The 9,484-nt window shown below is 36.5% G+C and overlaps 1 protein-coding gene across 2 annotated transcripts in view; it reads right to left on the bottom strand.

Annotated features, from left to right (window-relative positions):
• Positions 1-4,946: 4,946 nt before the first annotated feature.
• Positions 4,947-9,484, bottom strand: part of USP45 (ubiquitin specific peptidase 45) — a 49,162-nt gene continuing 44,624 nt past the window's right edge. For both annotated transcript variants that reach the window (XM_082303462.1, XM_082303463.1), the window contains 4 exons: positions 8,463-8,560; positions 7,999-8,085; positions 7,395-7,548; positions 4,947-6,061 (listed from right to left, as the gene is read on the bottom strand). In XM_082303462.1, coding sequence (XP_082159588.1) covers positions 5,928-6,061; positions 7,395-7,548; positions 7,999-8,085; positions 8,463-8,560 — 473 coding nt within the window. In that variant the 3' untranslated portion in view covers positions 4,947-5,927. The remainder of the gene's footprint in view (positions 6,062-7,394; positions 7,549-7,998; positions 8,086-8,462; positions 8,561-9,484) is intronic.

The raw sequence follows: 9,484 nt of genomic DNA, 5'->3' as shown, positions 1-9,484 counted from the left end.
AAGTGTTGTGGAAGTGCTTTCCATGGACAGAAGTGTTGTGGAAGTTTTAAGTCTGTCCAGTGTCGACTCACAGAACTCTGGAGTGATGCTTATGGATGGACAAACTTCCTGCTGCTACTGAAACCGGGCATGTGAGGGAGTCCCACTCTTGGTCCTGATCTTATCACAGAATTACAGAACTCAGTTCTTGTAAAGGGAACAAACTTTATGCCCTTTGTCACAGGGGGTAAGGCCGGGGATATAACCAGGGTAGATTAAGTGTTCAAGGATACAGATTCATCTCTGGGGAGCTCTTCCACAGGCAGTGATGATGTGAGACAGGACAAAAGCAAAAATACGTGAACTCAGTGGTACAACATACAGCTTATATTTAAATAACACAGTTTTCCACATGGCTGGATATTTTATTTACATATTTTTCTAACAATATATAACAGATAAAAAGACAAAATAAATAGATGACAAATGCAGCTATACTCTCAGAAACTTGTTAAAGCACCTAGGATAGACTGGAAAACTGATAAGAATTGTGTTTTTAAAATACAGTCTGTATGTAAGACCCTGTTAACTTGGTAATATTTGGAATTAGAAATCTACAAAAGAAATGTACCATGTATCAGCACTGTAGTCCAATTCTAAAAATACTATTTGTTATTTAAATACCTGCAGAGTAGAGTCAGACTATTAGTTCAAACAGATGGAAAAAAGAAATTAATGAAAACTAGATGAAACTTTTACATGCTTGATTTATTGCTCACAAGTATTTTGGACTCAGCAACAAGATTTTTGATTACTTTGATTGCCTTTTGTGTAAATGCAGGCACACATGATCAGGCATTATCTCCATGCATATATGACCGTCGAATCAGAACTCAACTTTGTGGAATGGCTAAATAGGGAATGGTGCCTATTGACATAGTGGTTTCCCTACTGAGTACACTACAATGATTCCCAGGTTACACAGCCCAAAAGCAAAAAAACTCCTAAACTAGCAAAGCAATGAGGTAATTACTAAGAAGTCATAAACCCACTCAGAATAAATGCTCTTCTGTTTTCTTTTAAAAGCAGTGCTGCACCTTTACCTTTTGTACTAGAAAAATAGTAGAAGCTGCAATAGACATAAGAGACATTCTTGACACTTAAAAGTTAGTGTTTTCTACTGCTATAAATGAAGACGGAAATATTTGTAACTTTATATAAAGTAGAATGTACACCAAGTAGTTTTGAAGTGGTTGCAATGCATTGCAACTGTTTTATTAGAACATACAAGTTCACTTAGACTTCTTATGTAATGTTGTGCAAGTGTTTTGACTTGTACTAAGACATCCATCTGAAAATATATTTTATAATCTCATTTACAAAAAAAATAGATTACGAATCATTTTGAATAATCACTTTTCCACCATTTCTGCAATTTGTTTATACACCAACAGGAGAGGTACAACAGCTAGAACAGCTGGCAAAATAACAGCCTAAGATACAGCAAATAGACACAGAAGCAATAATAATTTGTTCTAAAATAATTCAACTAAAATGATTCTACTGAACAGTAGTGGCATTTCTTTCACATAGATATATAAATCTTTGTACGAAGGCATAAATTTGTACAGGGTACAGCAAAAGAGGGTCCAGATATTGAAAACTAAGGAATATCAAATCTTTGTTTAATCAGGGCTGCTGTAAAGCTGTTTTCTGAGGTGTGTTACCACTTTTTAATGAAAATTGAATTTATTAAATTTTGTTAACAGAAGAGTTGTATTTGAATGCTTTCTTTGTTCCCATCTAATTTGTTCCCATTTTAATACATCTTAGAGTTTCTACTAAAGAAATTACTCCTTTCTTAGTTTGTTACCAATATGTTCGAATAAGATTTTTATAATGGGTTGAGAATGTAGATGCATTAATTTCATGTCCCTTTATGATCCAGTTTGTGTTAGTATAAAAAAGAAGCATACAGAGAAGCAAATGGTGAAGTTAAGACATTTCAGCCTTTTAATGAATTTATAAACCACTCTCACCTGCTACCACTTGAAATCCATTAGCAAGAGCACTTCATTGATACACACAGAGGGTGCAGATGGGAAAGGGGAGGAAGGTTTGGCAGACTGCATGGATGTAATTTTCTAAACAAAGACGATTTCAGTGTGTACATTTTGGGCGGCAAAGTTCAGGGTTTGTTTTTCCTTCCCCTCTATTTGTAGCCATCTCTTAGGAGAACAGACTAATGCAAATATAATGTCTGTACACATATTGTAGACAGGTTAGTATAATAAACCTCCCCATCACTTTTTGCCACTTTTGGCATAAATTATATATAAATCCAAAGATAACAAAGCTCTTTCTTATAATCTGTACTAACTGCTTAGCTGATGCAGTGGTCTTTGTTGATGTCTCTGTTCTGGGGAAACTTTTGTAGGGGTTCCAGTTGTCCATATATGTAAATCAGGTACTTCCCATGGGTGAAGTTTACTTACTGATGAGTGAGGAACTGTTTAATTTTAATCCTTTGTAATTGTTTTACAGGAGCTGTCTTGTGACTGGTCAGCAGAGAGCTGCTCAGGAGTCACAGCTTTTCTCAGGGATTGGTGTTGCAGCCTGTAGGCAGAGCCAGTGTGGTGGTGAGGACAGGCCCGACTACAGCTACAGTAGCTCTTCCTGCAAGAGCTTTGCAAGTTCACAGAGTAAGTAATGAGATTGGGAACCACTATATTATGTTTAAGGATCAATGAAAGCAAAGAGATTGACACAGAGGCCTATGGAGACCCCAAAAACATAAAGAACAGATGGGGCTGATGAAGAAAGTAGTGGTGCCCTTGTGAGAAGAGAAGGGTGGGATGAAGAGAAAGCCATTTTGAAATTATTCCACACGAAGACACAGGTTACTGCATTTTCTCAGGGTGGGAGACCACAAAAGTATGGTGAAGCTCTGTAAAGAGTAGATGCTGTAGGCCTGAAGAGATTTTTGGTTGTTAACATAAGATATTTTAAGGAGAATCTTAAACTTTCAAGCTCTTCACTTAAATTCTGAAAACACATAGCTTTTCAGTAGTGTGCACACATCTGGCAGTTGCAGGAAACTGCAGCTCCTAGACTCTAGAATCATATTTAACATTCTAGCACATACAGGATGTACACCCTTGTTTTCCCAGAATTCTCTGAGCTTCTTTTCCAAGTCCTGATAAGGAACTATAACAAGTCTTCAGTACACACATTTATGTAGTTTCTTTAGAGCCAAACTTTACACAAAAAACCTATGTCTGTCTAAAGGACACCATGACTTGCATCTAAAATTGTGTGTGACATCTTGCATTGGTCATCAGTTTTTTCACTTCGAAGGCATAATTTCACCTGTTGCCTTAATTTTTAGAGAATGCTTCCTTCTGTGGTATTTTCATACCTGTTCCTGACTCAAGGCTTAGAGTTCCTGCCAACACAGCTTTTTATTTCAAGTCAGAATGCCTCATCCAGGGGCAACAGTGATGGCGATCTTGGATAAAGGCATTGGCTCTTTTTCATGGTACTCTCTCTCCATGTTCTGTAAAATACCTAAACACAAGTAAATGGTCCCTGGCTGTTAATGAGAAAATAATCCTGCCAGCATCTTTTATGGCATCCTAGTCAGTTATGTCCACTTGGGAAAATTTCAGCAGTCCAATCTGCAAACTCCAGATATAAAGAAGCCAAGACCACCTCAGGAATTTCCTGAAAATGGCATAAAAAGTAAGAAGTAACAGGTTAAGAACCTTGTTCTGTTTCTCTCCTAGTTGTGCAGTCTAGGGAAGTAGTTCTAGGCTAAAAAGTAGATCAATACACGTACTTAAATTCAGTAGTTTTACAATAGTCAGCAAAAGGAGGAAGGTCAGGCATCAGCTACTCAGTCTGTCTGCTTTAGGGTGGAGTTCTCCTAGCAAGATTGTGTCACACAAGTGACACTTAGTTGCCATTTGCTATGACTGTTGCCTGTAACTAATTCTGAGTTTCAATCAATTACATACAAAGGGAAGGCCGGTGTGTGTAGGTGGATGAATGGTACGGGAAGATAAGGAGCTAAAAGAGAATTAGGGTGTTTTAACCAACTCTCCTCTAAACATCTTTCTTTCTTACTTAGTGTAGACTCAGGTTAAGATGTTGTTAGCTGGAATACAGATGGCTAAAGCTGGCTGCTTGGTTTCTCCGAGTTTTACTACTTTTGGGTAGACTGAGACAATTTTCATTTGTAGAAGGAAAAAACCCCATTGTTTTGGCAAAAACACATAGCCTAATTTTGATCTGAACAGAGGAGTTTTCCTTTTAAAAATAAAATCCTGTGCAACCAGGGGCTCACTCCGTTATGACAATCAGTTGTATGGCCTACAATCCTTAGTGCCTGCACAAGAATGTGCAAGTACTGTGGCTGTAAGATACACCTAAGGAGTTTGAGCAAATGCAATTCTAGCAGGTTCTGCCATGTTCTCATGCAAAAGAGGGAATGCAAGTGGGATGAAGCTCTGAAACAGAACTAGGGAATAGGAGAGTCAGGCAGCTAGGTATGACAACATGTGCTACAGACAGTAATAGGGACAGGATGTTTTTTCATTAAAAAATATTACTATAAATGAAAACAGTAAGCATGTATTAACAGTTTTTTCTCTACTAAAGAGCAAGTCATAGAGGATGGAACTGTTACAGAAGTAATTTGTATTTCAGTAACAGCTTATTAAATAAATTAATTACCATGTAACTTCAAGTAGTCATCAGGTCTTGACTGTAGAATGTATCTGTTACTCTCTGGGATGGAAATAAGAAATTACCAAAGGAAGTAACACATCAAAACAGGGCAGTCAAAAAGTCTAGAAAAACCAGTTCTGCCACTAGGACACCTGCTGTCCCCCACTGCTGACAAAAGGAAGTCCAGACATGTATCAGAGGGCAAAAGTCATCATTTACTGTCCAACTCATACACACAGTGCAAAAATAATTTATAGTTTATTACTCCTGTCAGAAAAGTATTCAGGAACAGATAAACCAGTTCATGTTTAGAACCAAAAGTAACAGCATTTACTGAATTATACTTAAACTCTGTACATACACAAGCTTATATGCTGTACATTGTCATAATTGTGAAGTTGAAAAATTACTAAATACAGAAATTATTTGCAATTCTCTTTCCTAGAAGGTAAAATAACAATATCTGTTGATGGATTTATGGTGTGTGTATATATCTCGGAGGATATACTTACGCACACCAAGTACATACTTATATTGAAACAGGAGTACATTGCTATACCAGTGCCAGTTGCAGACAACTGAAAGGGTACTGGGTATCTGAGGATTCACTGCCACTATTTAGAAGCCATCATTTTCCCAATCTATTCCCAGCTCTTATCAGGAAAGTGCATTACCCAGAGACAGCTGTTGTTACTCCACTCTGGAAGGACTCTGCTTTCCAATTACCAAACATGGAAGCGACACAATTTGACAGGTTCTTGTTTGCAGGAATCTTAACAGCTGACATCCAACCCAGTGATGGGAAGGGTCTGGGCTGGATCAAAACAAGTTGAACACTTTGTATTGTTACTGTACACCAGCAAATCCAGGCACTTAACGCTATCAGTATTTCTATTCTCAACTGTTCTAGAGCTATGGGCAAAAGCTTATCTTTATTATAATCAAAAACAAACTTTCCCTAGACCTCAGTAGGATAGGACATCATCTTACATTCTAATGGTACTGCATTTTAACGAACCCAGAATTTTAAATGTTTGGCAAAGTGCATACTTTAAGAGAATCATTCAGATATTTATGATAGTTTAACTGAACTTCAGAGTCAAAATATGATAAATTCTCTACAAGATAAAGGCACAATATTTACAGGTACTCTTACCACTGCAGCTTTAAATAAGATAAACTAAATAACACTACCATCTTTGAAATTAAAGTGTTAAGAATTATAGTAATAATCTTTCATAAAAAAGTAGATATGCTTGTGCATTTAGTACTCTTGATTCTGGAACCATCTGAACATGGGCATCACTAACGTACACCCACTGTCCTCCTGATGCTCCCATGGCTTCTTTTAAACCTGAAATGCAGAAGCAAAAGAAATTTTTTCTTGTCTTTCACAACATTATCAAACAAATACAGTGGATATTTCGAAAAGCAAGAAAAGCTTCTAACCCACAAGAGTAATTAATTACTTAGATGCAGTCCGCTATTCATAGTTGGAATGTAAGTTTGACACGTAAGTTTGAAACTTACATGTCAAAGAGCACTGTAATAGAAATTGGTGGGAGACAATGCAATGATGCTGCCATGGCTTTTTTCATATTTTTTTAGAAAGCCAAAGACATTTCAAGTACAGCTTGCTGAGTTCCAACAGTAAGTTATACTAGAACACAACCAGTTCTGACATTGAAAAAAGATCCTATTTTAAAAGCTGACCAGTGTAAAATTAAGAACATGAAAAGATCTAATCTGTTCTAATAATCATTGCGAGACAAGCATTAGACTGAAGGAAACTTGGATGTCATGAATAATGTAAAAGATTGTCTTACTGGAAATGAGCTTCAAATGCAAAGTGATACTACATAGGATAGAAAGGATAATGCTTGGTTCTCGCTTTCCCCCAAAAGGGAAAGAGTAAATATATTTATCCAACTCTGACAGCGTAACATATTACTGCTGCCACAAATCTTTTACTAACAGATTCTGATTCTGTCCTGGCAACTTATTTCATTCTGCATATCCATCAAGTATTAATAAGAACTAGTGTGCTGTTCTCAAAATGCCAACAGAAACCCTACACCAAACCTTATATCTTCCATGAAAAAGATTCCTGCTGTTCACATCAGACCAGAGTATTCCAGATTTTTAAGTATTAAAAAATTCCCAATCCTAAAATACATAAGATACATAAAATGCTCAAATATTTAGAAAATGTAATTTAATTTAATGTCATGGATTTGACTGGTGTACTAAACCATTTTCAAATACTGGATGTATTATTTTGACTAGGAAAGAGAGGAAAGTTTTCCCTCAATTATCTGTTTAATAGCTGAATCAAAATTCCATTATTCACTCAGCTCTATATGGGATTAACAGCAGAAGTAGGATATGCATTGCGTGCAACAACAACAAAAAAGAACAATTAATAGAATCATAGGTTGGTTTGGGTTGGAAGGGACTTCAAAGATCATCTAGTTCTAACAGCTCTCCCAAGGACAGGGACACCTTCCACTAGTTCAGGTTGCTCAGAGTTCCATCCAACCTGGCCTAGAGCACATGCTGGGATGGGGTTTCTACAACTTGTCTAAAAATCACAGATTACTCTCAGCTAAAAAATTATTTGCTATAAATCCCTGTAGACAGTTGCTTTTGGTTTACAGTGAAGGAAAGGAAGCTCTGTCTGTACATACCCAGAACGGTTTTAGTGGTAGAAATATGCTCTAGCAATTTCTTGGAAGATGTCCTGACTTTCACATACGCTGCATAATGACCACCTCTCATTGACCCACTGTGCTCCACTATTCCATAAAGACTATACAGCACTCTTGCACCATCCATAACGTTCTGCATTCCCAGAAACACAGAAAACAAAGGTGAATTATTTCACAATGAGTTTTACAGGTGTCTTAAGTACCTATCAGCAGTACTATTCCAAAAGAGGCAAACAGACATCTACAGCATTTCCAACAGTGAAACACCTCTATTACAAGTACTCACTAGTCTTGTTAATTTAGTTACCATAGAGGCAGTAATACTTGTTCTTAATGCTGTTAGATACACCAGCATCACCAGGGCACCACAGCTTAACTAATACTAGCTAACATCTGTGATATTCTTGTCATGAATGGAATTGCACACAATTACAGTTCTGATCTCAGGACACTATTTGAAAAATTCACTCTATAATTTAATTTAAAAAGGAAGAAATAATCATCATTATCGTCATCATCAATCCAATTTAACTTGTGATCAGGACAACAACTGCTGAAGTACAATAAAGATTTGAAATGGTACCTTGCAAGATGCAGCGCAAAATGGTGCTAAGTCTAAAATCAATGGGAAATCCACATGCCTGTTTACTTTCCGTAGACTCAAACCAGCCTTCAAAAGAACAGAAAGGAAGACTGTAAAAGAAATATTTTTACTAGGAATCTTTTTAAAGATAAGATATATCACTATACTATTAAAATTAACCAAATCCAAGAGTAAGATTTTAACTGATTTAAACCTTGTTATGTTTTCAATACAGTGTCTGCTACACATAAGCATGACAGACACATAAGGGGTTTCCCTGGATACATCAGGATGGCTAAATGCACTCTGAAGGTGTTAGGATAATCACAACATCAGCATGTTTCAAACAGTGCTTCTACCAGGTCTCCATCTAAAAAGGCAGCATTGGGATCACAATGGCACTTGAAGAATTGCTTGTTCACCAGTGGGGCAGAGGAATATACAAGAGGGGTTTGGCCTCTTACCTGGTGGAATCTTTTCAGGTGGAGAATAAGAATAGCAGGAACTGAAGAAATCAGCAGCTGTTTCCGAGCATTTGTGTAGACACCTTCCATTTTCTTTTCTGTATTTATGAATATCAAAATAATTTTTAAAGTGAAGGCAGTCATATGCAATTTTTAAAATATTTTCTAAACATCTGACAAAATAGATCTATGCTATGATGGTTTTGTACTTGTTATATAAAACACAAGGGAAATTTTGTGGAGTAACAGAATATTTTCTCATTTTTCTAGTTATTAATAAACATAATCTGCAAAATCTGAGCATTATTTTAGCCAGTTTTGTGCAAATCAGATCAGAAGCAGGAAGCTGTACACTATCTAGGTCAGCTTGCACACTGAGATACCTACATTGTCTGTTACTATAGCACCCAACTTTCCTCTTAAAACCTAAAATAAATGGATGATCCCTAGACAAAAACTGGAAGGCACAAGTCTCTTTATCTATGCTAATGTCCTAATCACTAAGAGTTTAGTTTTCCATTCTTCAGTTCTTTCTGAATGACTACATACTTCATACTTATTTAAGAGAAAGGTCTGAGGAGAACTGTCTACTTCAGGAAGCCTCATAACTTATTGGTTTGAACATACAGGATTGGGATATGTGGCCTCCAAACCCCGTATGGTGCATAAGGCACGGAACACAGGGCTCTTACCAAAAGTAGCACAGTGAAAACTCCACAGAAAAGCTCCACAGGAAAAGAGAACATGTCGCTAGCATTTATTTTTGCTGATAAAATTAATTTACTGGTTTTACATATGTTCAAAAGAAAATAGTTCATTTGAGGTATAATGGTTAATTTTTAATCGGGTGACCTCTTACATCTTCTGTTTTAGAAGGAAAAAATAAATAATGATTAGTTGTGAATTGATTTTACTTTTCCATTTTTCATGGTGTCCATGGAACCCAAGTGTTATTTATATAGCACAGTCCAATGATGATTACAGGAATGATTATAAAATATTATGTTTAGATTAATTTTTCT

The sequence above is a fragment of the Coloeus monedula genome (genome assembly GCF_965178545.1).
Source record: "Coloeus monedula genome assembly, chromosome: 2".
NCBI lineage: Eukaryota > Metazoa > Chordata > Aves > Passeriformes > Corvidae > Coloeus > Coloeus monedula.
Note: the sequence above shows the minus strand (reverse complement) of the source record. Positions and strands in the feature narration are given on the sequence as shown.